This window comes from Telmatherina bonti (assembly GCF_933228915.1).
Source record: "Telmatherina bonti genome assembly, chromosome: 4".
NCBI lineage: Eukaryota > Metazoa > Chordata > Actinopteri > Atheriniformes > Telmatherinidae > Telmatherina > Telmatherina bonti.
In genome coordinates this window covers 39,203,222-39,220,113 of record NC_136622.1, presented here as the reverse complement: position 1 = coordinate 39,220,113, position 16,892 = coordinate 39,203,222, and the positions used below count along the sequence as shown (strand labels likewise).

General features: G+C 52.1%; 1 protein-coding gene across 1 annotated transcript in view; it reads right to left on the bottom strand.

Moving 5' to 3' along the window:
• Positions 1-426: 426 nt before the first annotated feature.
• gripap1 (GRIP1 associated protein 1) overlaps positions 427-16,892 on the bottom strand; it is an 86,163-nt gene continuing 69,697 nt past the window's right edge. Inside the window, exons 13-21 of the mRNA XM_079238724.1 lie at positions 16,653-16,730; positions 15,326-15,421; positions 14,704-14,760; positions 14,535-14,634; positions 4,791-4,921; positions 4,425-4,541; positions 4,050-4,143; positions 3,048-3,220; positions 427-2,970 (exon numbers count right to left, since the gene is read on the bottom strand). Of these exons, the coding sequence (XP_079094850.1) occupies positions 2,896-2,970; positions 3,048-3,220; positions 4,050-4,143; positions 4,425-4,541; positions 4,791-4,921; positions 14,535-14,634; positions 14,704-14,760; positions 15,326-15,421; positions 16,653-16,730 (921 nt within the window). The 3' untranslated portion in view covers positions 427-2,895. The remainder of the gene's footprint in view (positions 2,971-3,047; positions 3,221-4,049; positions 4,144-4,424; positions 4,542-4,790; positions 4,922-14,534; positions 14,635-14,703; positions 14,761-15,325; positions 15,422-16,652; positions 16,731-16,892) is intronic.

Here is a 16,892-nt window from a genome sequence, read left to right as displayed (position 1 = left end):
GGAATGTCAGCATTTGTTGTTACTTCCTCTTCCTTCAGTCAGCTTCGTCAGTGATTGGTTTTGTTTTGGTGTACGTGATTTTTTTAGTTGCAAATATTAAGACTTATTTACGAACCATCCCTTCGAGCAGAACACACCCAGCAGGACGCCAAGCAGCACGTTTAAGTCCTAAACCTAAACCAGGACCTTCTAACTGGGCTTAGAAATTATTCCACAGGAGGACCAAACTGGGAAACATGTTGGGAACTTTAGTCTCCATGGATACGAATCAGCTGGCTGACAGTTTCCTCCATGTAGCGTTCAGAGAAGCTGGGAAATATGAGCTCTGTTTGGTCAGAAAAAATATAAAACCTGAAAGCAGAAATAAGAAACACAAACTCAAGTTTCTTTTTCTTATATTTCCGCATCGTTACAATAATTAGTGTCGTGATCATTAGACATAAATAAATCAGATGATTTTTCGTACAGTTAGACAGCACATCGTATTTACACGAAATTAAACATGAGAGAAAACCCAGCATGGAGGAAGCGGCGTCTGTTCTCAGAGCCGAGTTTTCCTTCTTCCTGCAAAGATTTAAAATCTGAGCCAAACAAACAAACAAAAACAAAGCAGGCGGATACAACATGAAGCACCACGTCCGGTAGCAAAGTCCAGGATATAGTCCGAGCCCACACTGGATACAATCCAGAACATAGTCAGAGCCACGTAGCAGATGAAAGATCCAGAGTCAGCGAAGGCAAAGCAGAGAGGAAGTGTTTGTTCCTCACTTCCTGTCCAAAGTTCAGTTTCAGTTAGTTTTTCTTCTCTGCACCGTTTGTTGTTCAGGTGAAGGTGGAAGAATTCCCAAACGTCAAAGTGTACAACGTTTCACAGTCCATGCAATCCAGTCCTGCAAGAAAGCTGCGTGACGATGAACTGAGCCGTTTTACGACCCAAAGCTGAAGCTGATTCACCTCCAAATATCCAACATCCTCAGGTTTCATCCCAGTTATCTACAATCAGCCTCATCGCCATGAGAAGGCAGCTAACTTACTTTACAATCCAAATTATTTCCTGTCATGTCATGTTGTTGGCAACAACATTTCTTAAAAGCCAGTAAATAGTCAAAACCCTGAACCATTCCATCATTGTTTTGAGGCCATTTTATGTCCCAAATGCGCGTGAGGAAATAAATAAAAGCAACTCCAGGAAATAGCCAGAGCCAAACGATACAAAACAACGAGTCTCAACTCTGAAGATTGACAATGAGACAGGAGTCATCACTTGGATGGAAAACCGGAGAAGAGCGGCTGTAGATCAAAACTACTTTCTCTTTATTGTCCAGGTTTCTGGAATCCCGAAAATTTCAGTTTGATATGAAAGGAAATTCAGACCTGATTGGTTATCAATATAAATATGTTGATTAGCCATTAGTTACAGTTAGCTGTTCTCATCCAAGCCATTTCACCGCCACGTTTTGGCTGTTCTGGGACAGATATGGAGAGCTGATCTGGCGGGTGAGTCGGGGCAGGAGACGCCCGCCGCAGGGCCAAACCGACCGTCGACATGCAGAAGACACAAAACTGCCTTTTGACGTCTTTGGTCGCTAGTGAGTTAAATGTTCCAAGCAACTTTGAATCAAATCAAAACCAAATTAGTATTAAATCATTTTAACCTTTAGAACTTTGGTTCCAGGATGTCGCTGTTTTTAACATAAAATGACTTCCTTTTCCATATAAAACATGTTGGGATTTTATCTAAAGATAAAAATGAAGTTTTTTTCTTTTTTTTTCTCCCAATTTATGGAAAACAATATTTTATTGATATAAAAACAGTCGTTATGTGACCAAATTAACTATTAAAGGTTAAAAAAAAAAAAAAGAAGAAGTATGTGGGATGAAACACGGATGATATTTTCTTGCAGTTTTTCGGGAGCGTCGGATTCTAAAACGAGTCTTCTGTTTGGCCTGAAGGGGCGGAGCTTAAAGATTTATAGTCATGTTCATTTAAATGTGAAACGTGAAAGAAATTTTTTTCTAAACTGATCAGAAATGCAAGAAAAATCAATAAAACCCAGATTCAGAGTCGGGACTTCAGTCTCTCGGAGTCCGGATTAAAGACCCGACATTGACAACAAGCGACACCCGGTGGCAGAAGCTGGAAACGTTGCACTAATTTCGCAGGAATATCTTGTTACCGTGGTGATGAACCTTCAGTTGGACAAAAGAACATTGATCGGCGTAGTTGTGTTTTGTTTTAAAGACGAGCTCTGTGATTGGTCAAGAATATCATCAATACTTTCTGCAATCATCAGTGTACAGTTGCTGCCCTGTTGCATTAGCAAAACAGTTGCGTTAGCTTATAGAAAGTACACAAACATGTCAGTAGAAATCACCTTGTAGCTAAATGATCCAGGGAGTAGACGGAGCCCTGACATTCAGGTCATAGATCAAAATGGAGTTACTGCACAGAAATCAATGAGGTCAGTTCTGTAAGAGCCACACTCCAGGACGTAGCCCACCCCGACTAGGACACATGGTACGACAAGGTGGAAAAAAAAAAAAAATTTACAGTCGGTGTCAGTGCAGGTTTTCCAGATAATAGCCAGGACACAGGCAGAACAAAGCGGTGCGGTCTAATTGCAGTACATTCAACAGCAACATATAAATCAAGCCCAGCAGTTCTTAATGTCATCCATGTTTCAGTTCCTCCTTCTGCTTCTTCTTCTGCAGGAGCGCAACATAGACTCACCTCCTCATGCATAACCAGATGGACAAAATCCAGCCACAGCCAGAAAGCCAGACTAAAGTGGTGATATTGTATTGTCTCCAGGCAGTAGCCAGGGCCTGCAGCAGAGTTGTGAATCAGGGAGTTGCAAAGGAAGGGAATGGGTAGAAAGGATCCAGGTGATAGTCTCATCCAGACCCAGCTGCAGTACTGCCAGCATCTTTACTGATACGGACTAATTCCTGGGATAAAACCTCCAGATCCTGCAGAGACACAGATTAAATGTTGTCACTGAGCTAAATGACACACATGTACAAGTGTAAGCGTGTGCATGTGTCACCTTCTGCAGGTGCATATTCTTGGTCAGCTGCTCCTCCAACATGTTCTGCAGCTTTTTGTTCATCTCTCTCAGGTTCTCGTCTCCTGGTTTCACCAGATCTCTGAGGACGGAACCCAGACCTCCTCTGTCTCCCTGAGAGCTTCCATGTCCGCCGACCGCACCGCCCGACACATCTGAGGAGACAAGCTCTGTTGGTTCAACTGAAGGTAATCAGATTACCAGATTAGTAAATGTAATCAGAGTATCTGGCGTTTTCTTGCCGTAACATCAGCGTTAATGTGTTCATGTGAGATGAAGGCAGAGGAAGACGGATGAAGCAGTCACACATGAAATTAAAACACCGGGGGGGATCTGAACTAAATACTTCGGATCTCCAGAGTGTTTTTCATCAGTCTGTCATCAACGAACCTGAAGGCCTCAGACTGAGACCACAGTAGCATGGCAACAGCATAGCAACAGCACGGCAACAACATGGCAACAGCACGGCAACAACATGGCAACAGCATAGCAACAGCATGGCAATGATATGGCAACAGCACGGCAACAACATGGTAACAGCATGGCAACAGCATGGCAACAGCACGGCAACAGCACGGCAACAGCATAGCAACGGCACGGCAACGGCATAGCAACAGCATGGCAACAGGATAGCAACAGCATGGCAACAACAATGTAACAGCATGGCAACAGCATAGCAACAGCATGGCAACAGCATAGCAACAGCATGGCAACAACATGGCAACAGCATGACAACAGCATGACAACAGCATGACAACCACATGACAACCACATGGTAACAGCATGGCAACACCATGGCAACAACATGGTAACGACATGGGAACAGCATGGCAACAACATGGTAACAGCATGGCAACAATATGGTAACGACATGGTAACCATGTAGTCACTATGTTGTTACCATGTTAACATCCTGCATTAGCTTTAGCTCCACGTTAGCTCAGTTAGCTACATGCAGGCCTGATAGCTATTGATCCGACTCACCTCTGCGGCTGTCCATCACATACGTCTCGATGATGGCGCTCTTTCTGCAGATGTCCTCAGCCATGGACGAGCAGCTCACCTCCAGATGTTTCACCTGAAAGGAAGCAGCTGTTACAGTCCATGAAAACTCATCTGGAAGGATCTCCAACTGGAGCAGATGCTTCCAGACAACAAGGTCTGAATACTGTGGACGTAAAGCTGTTACTGGCTGAGAGAGCTGTCAATCAAAAGCTCATCTTGCTGAAGATGCAGAATGTTTACGAGTACCTGCTGGTGAGCTATTGGTCTTTAAGTGGTTAAAACAGACACTTTTTGTCCACCTACAGGTGGACAAACCACACATTGTGGTTGTCATGGTAACAACGGATGCCTCACCTTCTCCTCCAGCATCCATTTCTCCTGCTGGACCTCAGCGAGCCGCTGGAACAGCTCCCCGACCTCATCGTCAGACAGTTCAGCCGGACGCTGGGACTGAGGACTGCCTCCTCCGGACTGACAAGACAAAGCAGACGGCGGTCAGGTGGAGGACAGACAGACATCAGCAAAGCGAGTTTATTTCTGTCTTTTTACAGGATGTTTATTAATAGAAAGCAGCTAAAAGAGGATAGCAGACAAAAACCGTTGCCATGGAAACAGCTGTCATAACAACAGGGATGGAAGAAAGGTCCGTCTGACTTTAGCTGAGCTCAACATCCGGAGACATCACCAAGCAGGAGAAAAAGACGGAGTCAGTACTCCCACCTTGTTCTGATTGGTCGGCTGGGTCTCCTTCATCATGTCTCTGTAGGAGAAGGATGAGACGGAGGACGAGTCGCCGGTCTGCTGAGTTCGACTGGGACTGTTGATCTCGGACAGAACAAGTTCTTCCAGACCTGAAAGACAACAGATCAGATCAGAAACCAGAGAACCGGGCTGGTCGTAAAGAACTGGTTCTGGAGGTTCTGACTTTGGAACCAAGGGAGGGTCCTGCAGGACCCAACGTTGGCTACAGAAGCAGAAGACTGGTCCTTTAAGGGCCCCAGCTGTCCTTTTCAGCCCACAAACTGCCCAGTATGACCTTTCTGTCCCAGTCAGACCCCTTCTGTCCCAGCACGACTCCTCTGTCCCAGTAAGACCAGTGCAGGATGAGCATCTTTGCACATTCAGCTGGTTGATGGAACATGAGGGTCCGCCCGCACAACGAGGACTTTATAAGGACGAATCGACCTGGAGGACTCGACCTGGAGGACTCGACCTGGCGGACTTTATTGGGAGGACTCGACCTGGAGGACTTTATTGGGAGGACTCGACCTGGAGGACTTTATTGGGAGGAGTCGACCTGGAGGACTCGACCTGGAGGACTCGACCTGGAGGACTCAACCTGGAGGAGTCGACCTGGAGGACTCGACTTGGAGGACTCGACTTGGAGGAGTCGACCTGGAGGACTTGACTTGGAGGAGTCGACCTGGAAAACTCGACCTGGAGGACTCGACTTGGAGGAGTCGACCTGGAGAACTCGACCTGGAGGACTCGACTTGGAGGAGTCGACCTGGAGAACTCGACCTGGAGGACTCGACTTGGAGGAGTCGACCTGGAGGACTCTACCTGGAGGACTCGACTTGGAGGAGTCGACATGGAGGACTCAACCTGGAGGAGTCGACCTGGAGAACTCGACCTGGAGGACTCGACCTGGAGGAGTCGACCTGGAGGACTTGACTTGTAGGAGTCGACCTGGAGAACTCGACCTGGAGGACTTGACCCGGAGGAGTCGACATGGAGGACTCAACCTGGAGGACTCGACTTGGAGGAGTCGACCTGTAGAACTCGACCTGGAGGACTCAACTTGGAGGAGTCGACATGGAGGACTCAACCTGGAGGAGTCGACCTGGAGAACTCGACCTGGAGGACTCGACCTGGAGGAGTCGACCTGGAGGACTTGACTTGGAGGACTCGACCTGGAGGAGTCGACCTGGAGGACTTGACTTGGAGGAGTCGACCTGGAGAACTCCACCTGGAGGACTCGACCTGGAGGAGTCGACATGGAGGACTCAACCTGGAGGAGTCGACCTGGAGAACTCCACCTGGAGGACTCGACCTGGAGGAGTCGACCTGGAGAACTCGACCTGGAGGAATCGACCTGGAGAACTCGACCTGGAGAACTCGACTTGGAGGAGTCGACATGGAGGACTCAACCTGGAGGAGTCGACCTGGAGAACTCGACCTGGAGGAGTCGACCTGGAGAACTCGACCTTGAGGAGTCGACCTGGAGGACTCGACTTGGAGGAGTCGACCTGGAGAACTCGACCTGGAGGACTCGACTTGGAGGAGTCGACCTGGAGAACTCGACCTGGAGGACTCGACTTGGAGGAGTCAACCTGGAGAACTCGACCTGGAGAACTCGACCTGGCGGACTTTATTGGGAGGATTCGACCTGGAGGACTTTATTGGGAGGACTCGACCTGGAGGACTTTATTGGGAGGAGTCGACCTGGAGGACTCGACCTGGAGGAGTCGACCTGGAGGACTCGACCTGGAGGACTTGACCTGGAGGAGTCGACCTGGAGGACTCAACTTGGAGGACTCGACCTGGAGGAGTCGACCTGGAGAACTTGACCTGGAGGACTCGATCTGGAGGAGTCGACCTGGAGAACTCGACCTGGAGGAGTCGACCTGGAGAAATCGACTTGGAGTCGTCGACCTGGAGGACTCGACTTGGAGGAGTCGACCTGGAGGACTCGACTTGGAGGAGTCGACCTGGAGAACTCGACCTGGCGGACTTTATTGGGAGGACTCGACCTGGAGGACTTTATTGGGAGGACTCGACCTGGAGGACTTTATTGGGAGGACTCGACCTGGAGGACTCGACCTGGAGGAGTCGACCTGGAGGACTCGACCTGGAGGACTTGACCTGGAGGAGTCGACCTGGAGAACTCGACCTGGCGGACTTTATTGGGAGGACTCGACCTGGAGGACTTTATTGGGAGGAGTCGACCTGGAGGAGTCGACCTGGAGGAGTCGACCTGGAGGACTCAACTTGGAGGAGTCGACCTGGAGGACTCGACTTGGAGGAGTCGACCTGGAGGACTCGACTTGGAGGAGTCGACCTGGAGGACTTGACTTGGAGGAATCGACTTGGAGGAATCGACTTGGAGGAGTCGACCTGGGGGAGTCGACCTGGAGGACTCGACCTGGAGGACTCGACCTGGAGGACTCGACTTGGAGGACTCGACCTGGAGAACTCGACCTGGCGGACTTTATTGGGAGGACTCGACCTGGCGGACTTTATTGGGAGGACTCGACCTGGAGGACTTTATTGGGAGGAGTCGACCTGGAGAACTTGACCTGGAGGACTCGACCTGGAGGAGTCGACCTGGAGAACTCGACCTGGAGGAGTCGACCTGGAGGAATCGACTTGGAGTCGTCGACCTGGAGGACTTGACTTGGAGTTGACCTGGAGAACTCGACCTGGAGGACTTGACCTGGAGGAGTCGACATGGAGGACTCAACCTGGAGGACTCCACTTGGAGGAGTCGACCTGTAGAACTCGACCTGGAGGACTCGACATGGAGGAGTCGACATGGAGGACTCGACCTGGAGAACTCGACCTGGAGGAGTCGACCTGGAGGAATCGACTTGGAGTCGTCGACCTGGAGGACTTGACTTGGAGGAGTCGACCTGGAGAACTCGACCTGGAGGACTTGACCTGGAGGAGTCGACATGGAGGACTCAACCTGGAGGACTCCACTTGGAGGAGTCGACCTGTAGAACTCGACCTGGAGGACTCGACTTGGAGGAGTCGACATGGAGGACTCGACCTGGAGAACTCGACCTGGAGGACTCGACCTGGAGGACTCAACCTGGAGGAGTCGACCTGGAGGAGTCGACCTGGAGTACTCGACTTGGAGGACTCGACCTGGAGGAGTCGACCTGGAGGAGTCGACCTGGAGGACTTGACTTGGAGGAGTCGACCTGGAGAACTCAACCTGGAGGAGTCGACCTGGAGAACTCGACCTGGAGAACTCGACTTGGAGGAGTCGACCTGGAGAACTCGACCTGGAGGAGTCGACCTGGAGAACTCGACCTGGAGGAGTCGACCTGGAGAACTCGACCTGGAGGAGTCGACCTGGAGGACTCGACCTGGAGGAGTCGACCTGGAGGACTCGACTTGGAGGAGTCGACCTGGAGAACTCGACCTGGAGGACTCGACTTGGAGGAGTCGACCTGGAGAACTCGACCTGGAGGACTCGACTTGGAGGAGTCAACCTGGAGAACTCGACCTGGCGGACTTTATTGGGAGGATTCGACCTGGAGGACTTTATTGGGAGGACTCGACCTGGAGGACTTTATTGGGAGGACTCGACCTGGAGGACTCGACCTGGAGGAGTCGACCTGGAGGAGTCGACCTGGAGGACTCGACCTGGAGGACTTGACCTGGAGGACTCAACTTGGAGGAGTCGACCTGGAGGACTTGACCTGGAGGACTCGACCTGGAGGACTTGACCTGGAGGAGTCGACCTGGAGGACTCGACTTGGAGGAGTCGACCTGGAGGACTTGACCTGGAGGACTCGACTTGGAGGAGTCGACCTGGAGAACTCGACTTGGAGGAGTCGACATGGAGCACTCGACCTGGAGGAGTCGACCTGGAGAACTTGACCTGGAGGACTCGACCTGGAGGAGTCGACCTGGAGAACTCGACCTGGAGGGGTCGACCTGGAGGAATCGACTTGGAGTGGTCGACCTGGAGGACTCGACTTGGAGGAGTCGACCTGGAGGACTCGACTTGGAGGAGTCGACCTGGAGGAGTCGACCTGGAGGACTTGACCTGGAGGAGTCGACATGGAGGACTCAACCTGGAGGACTCGACTTGGAGGAGTCGACCTGTAGAACTCGACCTGGAGGACTCGACCTGGAGGAGTCGACATGGAGGAGTCGACCTGGAGGACTCGACTTGGAGGACTCGACCTGGAGAACTCGACCTGGCGGACTTTATTGGGAGGACTCGACCTGGCGGACTTTATTGGGAGGACTCGACCTGGAGGACTTTATTGGGAGGAGTCGACCTGGAGAACTTGACCTGGAGGACTCGACCTGGAGGAGTCGACCTGGAGAACTCGACCTGGAGGAGTCGACCTGGAGGAATCGACTTGGAGTCGTCGACCTGGAGGACTTGACTTGGAGGAGTCGACCTGGAGAACTCGACCTGGAGGACTTGACCTGGAGGAGTCGACATGGAGGACTCAACCTGGAGGACTCCACTTGGAGTCGACCTGTAGAACTCGACCTGGAGGACTCGACTTGGAGGAGTCGACATGGAGGACTCGACCTGGAGAACTCGACCTGGAGGACTTGACTTGGAGGACTCGACCTGGAGAACTCGACCTGGAGGACTTGACTTGGAGGAGTCGACCTGGAGAACTCGACCTGGAGGAGTCGACCTGGAGGACTTGACTTGGAGGAGTCGACCTGGAGAACTCGACCTGGAGGACTCGACCTGGAGGACTCGACTTGGAGGAGTCGACCTGTAGAACTCGACCTGGAGGACTCGACCTGGAGAACTCGACCTGGAGGACTCGACCTGGAGGACTCGACCTGGAGTAGTCGACCTGGAGGACTCGACTTGGAGGACTCGACCTGGAGGAGTCGACCTGGAGGACTTGACTTGGAGGAGTCGACCTGGAGAACTCGACCTGGAGGAGTCGACCTGGAGGACTTGACTTGGAGGAGTCGACCTGGAGAACTCGACCTGGAGGACTCGACCTGGAGGACTCGACTTGGAGGAGTCGACCTGTAGAACTCGACCTGGAGGACTCGACCTGGAGAACTCGACCTGGAGGACTCGACCTGGAGGACTCGACCTGGAGTAGTCGACCTGGAGGACTCGACTTGGAGGACTCGACCTGGAGGAGTCGACCTGGAGGACTTGACTTGGAGGAGTCGACCTGGAGAACTCAACCTGGAGGAGTCGACCTGGAGGAGTCGACCTGGAGAACTCGACCTGGAGGAATCGACCTGGAGAACTCGACCTGGAGAACTCGACTTGGAGGAGTCGACATGGAGGACTCAACCTGGAGGAGTCGACCTGGAGAACTCGACCTGGAGGAGTCGACCTGGAGAACTCGACCTGGAGGAGTCGACCTGGAGAACTCGACCTGGAGGAGTCGACCTGGAGGACTCGACTTGGAGGAGTCGACCTGGAGAACTCGACCTGGAGGACTCGACTTGGAGGAGTCGACCTGGAGAACTCGACCTGGAGGACTCGACTTGGAGGAGTCAACCTGGAGAACTCGACCTGGAGAACTCGACCTGGCGGACTTTATTGGGAGGATTCGACCTGGAGGACTTTATTGGGAGGACTCGACCTGGAGGACTTTATTGGGAGGACTCGACCTGGAGGACTCGACCTGGAGGAGTCGACCTGGAGGACTCGACCTGGAGGACTTGACGTGGAGGACTCGACCTGGAGGACTTGACCTGGAGGAGTCGACCTGGAGGACTCAACTTGGAGGAGTCGACCTGGAGGACTCGACCTGGAGGACTCGACCTGGAGGACTCGACCTGGAGGACTCGACCTGGAGGAGTCGACCTGGAGGACTCGACTTGGAGGAGTCGACCTGGAGGACTTGACCTGGAGGACTCGACTTGGAGGAGTCGACCTGGAGAACTCGACTTGGAGGAGTCGACATGGAGCACTCGAGGAGTCGACCTGGAGAACTTGACCTGGAGGACTCGACCTGGAGGAGTAGACCTGGAGAACTCGACCTGGAGGAGTCGACCTGGAGGAATCGACTTGGAGTGGTCGACCTGGAGGACTCGACTTGGAGGAGTCGACCTGGAGGACTCGACTTGGAGGAGTCGACCTGGAGAACTCGACCTGGCGGACTTTATTGGGAGGACTCGACCTAGAGGACTTTATTGGGAGGACTCGACTTGGAGGAGTCGACCTGGAGGACTCGACTTGGAGGAGTCGACCTGGAGGAGTCGACCTGGAGGACTTGACCTGGAGGAGTCGACATGGAGGACTCAACCTGGAGGACTCGACTTGGAGGAGTCGACCTGTAGAACTCGACCTGGAGGACTCGACCTGGAGGAGTCGACATGGAGGAGTCGACCTGGAGGACTCGACTTGGAGGACTCGACCTGGAGAACTCGACCTGGCGGACTTTATTGGGAGGACTCGACCTGGCGGACTTTATTGGGAGGACTCGACCTGGAGGACTTTATTGGGAGGAGTCGACCTGGAGAACTTGACCTGGAGGACTCGACCTGGAGGAGTCGACCTGGAGAACTCGACCTGGAGGAGTCGACCTGGAGGAATCGACTTGGAGTCGTCGACCTGGAGGACTTGACTTGGAGGAGTCGACCTGGAGAACTCGACCTGGAGGACTTGACCTGGAGGAGTCGACATGGAGGACTCAACCTGGAGGACTCCACTTGGAGTCGACCTGTAGAACTCGACCTGGAGGACTCGACTTGGAGGAGTCGACATGGAGGACTCGACCTGGAGAACTCGACCTGGAGGACTTGACTTGGAGGACTCGACCTGGAGAACTCGACCTGGAGGACTTGACTTGGAGGAGTCGACCTGGAGAACTCGACCTGGAGGAGTCGACCTGGAGGACTTGACTTGGAGGAGTCGACCTGGAGAACTCGACCTGGAGGACTCGACCTGGAGGACTCGACTTGGAGGAGTCGACCTGTAGAACTCGACCTGGAGGACTCGACCTGGAGAACTCGACCTGGAGGACTCGACCTGGAGGACTCGACCTGGAGTAGTCGACCTGGAGGACTCGACTTGGAGGACTCGACCTGGAGGAGTCGACCTGGAGGACTTGACTTGGAGGAGTCGACCTGGAGAACTCAACCTGGAGGAGTCGACCTGGAGGAGTCGACCTGGAGAACTCGACCTGGAGGAATCGACCTGGAGAACTCGACCTGGAGAACTCGACTTGGAGGAGTCGACATGGAGGACTCAACCTGGAGGAGTCGACCTGGAGAACTCGACCTGGAGGAGTCGACCTGGAGAACTCGACCTGGAGGAGTCGACCTGGAGAACTCGACCTGGAGGAGTCGACCTGGAGGACTCGACTTGGAGGAGTCGACCTGGAGAACTCGACCTGGAGGACTCGACTTGGAGGAGTCGACCTGGAGAACTCGACCTGGAGGACTCGACTTGGAGGAGTCAACCTGGAGAACTCGACCTGGAGAACTCGACCTGGCGGACTTTATTGGGAGGATTCGACCTGGAGGACTTTATTGGGAGGACTCGACCTGGAGGACTTTATTGGGAGGACTCGACCTGGAGGACTCGACCTGGAGGAGTCGACCTGGAGGACTCGACCTGGAGGACTTGACGTGGAGGACTCGACCTGGAGGACTTGACCTGGAGGAGTCGACCTGGAGGACTCAACTTGGAGGAGTCGACCTGGAGGACTCGACCTGGAGGACTCGACCTGGAGGACTCGACCTGGAGGACTCGACCTGGAGGAGTCGACCTGGAGGACTCGACTTGGAGGAGTCGACCTGGAGGACTTGACCTGGAGGACTCGACTTGGAGGAGTCGACCTGGAGAACTCGACTTGGAGGAGTCGACATGGAGCACTCAACCTGGAGGAGTCGACCTGGAGAACTTGACCTGGAGGACTCGACCTGGAGGAGTAGACCTGGAGAACTCGACCTGGAGGAGTCGACCTGGAGGAATCGACTTGGAGTGGTCGACCTGGAGGACTCGACTTGGAGGAGTCGACCTGGAGGACTCGACTTGGAGGAGTCGACCTGGAGAACTCGACCTGGCGGACTTTATTGGGAGGACTCGACCTAGAGGACTTTATTGGGAGGACTCGACCTGGAGGAGTCGACCTGGAGGACTTGACCTGGAGGAGTCGACCTGGAGGACTCAACCTGGAGGAGTCGACCTGGAGGACTCGACTTGGAGGAGTCGACCTGGAGAACTCGACCTGGCGGACTTTATTGGGAGGACTCGACCTGGCGGACTTTATTGGGAGGACTCGACCTGGAGTACTTTATTGGGAGGACTCGACCTGGAGGAGTCGACCTGGAGGACTTGACTTGGAGGAGTCGACCTGGAGAACTCGACCTGGAGGACTTGACTTGGAGGAGTCGACCTGGAGGACTCGACTTGGAGGAGTCGACCTGGAGAACTCGACCTGGAGGACTCGACTTGGAGGAGTCGACCTGGAGGACTCGACTTGGAGGAGTCGACCTGGAGAACTCGACCTGGAGGACTCGACTTGGAGGACTCGACCTGGAGAACTCGACCTGGAGAACTCGACTTGGAGGAGTCGACCTGGAGAACTCGACCTGGAGGAGTCGACCTGGAGGACTTGACTTGGAGGAGTCGACCTGGAGAACTCGACCTGGAGGACTTGACTTGGAGGAGTCGACCTGGAGGACTTGACTTGGAGGAATCGACCTGGAGAACTCGACCTGGAGGACTCGACTTGGAGGAGTCGACCTGGAGAACTCGACCTGGAGGACTCGACTTGGAGGAGTTGACCTGGAGAACTCGACCTGGAGGACTCGACTTGGAGGAGTCGACCTGGAGAACTCGACCTGGAGGACTCGACTTGGAGGACTCGACCTGGAGAACTCAACCTGGAGGACTTGACTTGGAGGAGTCGACCTGGAGAACTCGACCTGGAGGAGTCGACCTGGAGGACTTGACTTGGAGGAGTCGACCTGGAGAACTCGACCTGGAGGACTTGACTTGGAGGAGTCGACCTGGAGAACTCGACCTGGAGGATTCGACCTGGAGGACTTGACTTGGAGGAGTCGACCTGGAGAACTCGACCTGGAGGACTTGACTTGGAGGACTCGACCTGGAGAACTCGACCTGGAGGACTTGACTTGGAGGAGTCGACCTGGAGAACTCGACCTGGAGGAGTCGACCTGGAGGACTTGACTTGGAGGAGTCGACCTGGAGAACTCGACCTGGAGGACTCGACCTGAAGGACTCGACTTGGAGGACTCGACCTGGAGGAGTCGACCTGGAGGACTCGACCTGGAGGACTCTATCTATTCTATTCTTTTCTAGTCATTTAGCAGACGCTTTTATCCAAAGCGACTTACATACACATTCATACCCCGACCTGGAGGACTTTATTTGGAGGACTGGACCTGGAGGACTTGACTTGGAGGAGTCGACCTGGAGAACTCGACCTGGAGGAGTCGACCTGGAGGACTTGACTTGGAGGAGTCGACCTGGAGAACTCGACCTGGAGGACTCGACCTGAAGGACTCGACTTGGAGGACTCGACCTGGAGGAGTCGACCTGGAGGACTCGACCTGGAGGACTCTATCTATTCTATTCTTTTCTAGTCATTTAGCAGACGCTTTTATCCAAAGCGACTTACATACACATTCATACCCCGACCTGGAGGACTTTATTTGGAGGACTGGACCTGGAGGACTTACTCTGTATATGTCCTCCAGGACATCAGACCTGGACCAGCAATCCCCACGTCCCAGAAGAGTGTGAGGTGGACTTACCTGTCCTGGTTTTGCTGTTGGTCAGGATCTCCTGGAGTCTCTCCTGCAGCTTGTCGGCCCGCTTCCTCTCCAGCTGCAGCTGCCGCTTCAGATCCTTCAGCTGCAAACACGTTTCCTTCGTTATTCATAATACGTGAAACCATCCTGCAGAAGAACCGCCTGTACTCACCGCTGAGCTTCCCTTCTTCTCCAGGATCCTCTGACCGTCTACCGTGTCTTTGATCTCCTGCAGGTCACAAACGCACCGCATCAGCTGATTAGTTTATCAGTATTACTTGGTATTAATTATGATCAGCTGAGTTTCTACCTGGTTGAATGTTTTACTGTGAAGGTTAACATTAACATGCAGTACCACTAATGCCCCCCGGAAGGGGGGGGGGGGGGGGGGGGGGGGGGGTGGACGTCTGCTGTTGACCTCTACGCCTGAGTTACATGCTTTACTTCCTGTTTACGTTCACAAACAGCTGTTGGCGCATTTAGTTCACAGACTCAGTAGATGGCAATAAATCACACGACTGTTGCGACTAAAGAACCTGTTTCGCATCAGAAATGATGCTGGAAAAGAACTTTCTGGTTTTTTTCTTCAGCCTGGGATCGTTTCATGAATAAAGCAGAAGCACTGAATTTTCCCAGGTCCCTGAATGCAACACGGCGTGTCCAGTTTGTGTCCGTTAACGGTAACATGGTGGAAGCTGGTAGACGATGTTAACATGTTGAAGCTGGTGTTTGGTTCTGACCCGGTGTTGTGCTGCAGGGGTGGGGGTGGGGGGGGTCGGCGCTCTGATCATCACCTGTTTGAGTTTCCCGATGGTGTCGGCGTGTTCATCCCTCTGTTTCTCCACCTCCACCAGCTGCTGCTTCAGTCCCTCCATCTCTTCCTGCTTCTCCTGCAGGACAGAAACCAAGCTGCAGGAAAGCTCAAACTTTGCAGCCCCCCCCCCCAGGCTCTTAATCCATCTGACCGAGGGATTAATCCGGAGAATCGAATTTAATTCCCACTAATCAGTTGCTGCTAATTAATTTGAATCAAATTAAATATAAAAACGTTGCAGCTGCTCAGAAATAAAACTCTGCAACGTCACATAAAACACAAAAACGTGCACGTTCAATAAACCTTCCTGGAACCTGAAGCAAACGTTTTTCCATCCGTCCCCTGAACGCACCGTCTGACAGGAAACGGAGACCTCAGGGCGCCCGACATGCCACTAATTAGACGTCTTCCATCATTAATTAACTTTTCCTATTAAGTTTCAGCTCATCCCGCTGATAAAACACCGTAATCGGCTCACACGTCTCCGAGGAAACACACACACACACACACACACACACACACACACACACACACAACACAACACAACACAACACAACACACACACACTGATGATCTAGTTGGCTGAGAGCATTTGCCATTATTTCACAGAAATAACTCCTCATTTCTGAAAGGGATAAAAATAAAGACATAAAATTAAAGGAAAAAAAATGACAGGAACAAACAAAATAAATATGTGAAAAAACAGAAATAAAATAAAAAATTTTAAAAAACGAAAATAAAAAACAAAATGATATACGAAAGAGAACAATACTATATGAGTAAAAGTGCATAAACAAATACATTAATATTATAATATATATATATATATATATATATATATATATATAAATATATAAATTAAATAAAAGCAATAAAATTGGATAAATTTAAAAAATCAAGGGACATAACGGAATATTTAAAAACTAAAATATTATGATATTAAATTAAAATCTAAATGAAAAAATAAAGAAAAAAATTAAATACATAAAAATAAACAAATAAACAGATGAAAGAATAACAAGGGGAAATAAAAAAACAAAGAAAGCTGCCAGATGTGATAAGCCCCACCCACTCCGTTTAACACTGACCGCCAATCAAACGACTCAGCTGTAAATCATAAACAGGAGCCAGACGGACCAATCAGAGCGGCCGATGGAGCTATCGTCTGTTAACACGTTTTGATAGTTACCATGGAGACGACCAGGTTTTAATTAGACTGACAAGCTGACAACACATTTCTACACACAGCCGAGTCACATGACCACCTGTCTCATGTTGGACGCCACGGGGACAGGAAGTGTTCGTACCTGCAGCTGGAGACGGTTTTCCTGCTGCAGCGTCTCCGTCTCCTGCCGATGCTGCAGAACCTTTTCCTCCATGTTGTCCTGCTCACACAGAATCAGCCGTCAGGGTTGAACTAGTCAACATCCAGGTCCTGGTCCAGGTCCAGGTCCATGTCCAGGTCCAGGTCCAGGTCCATGTCCAGGTCCAGGTCCATGTCCTGGTCCAGGTCCTGGTCCATGTCCAGGTCCATGTCCATGTCCATG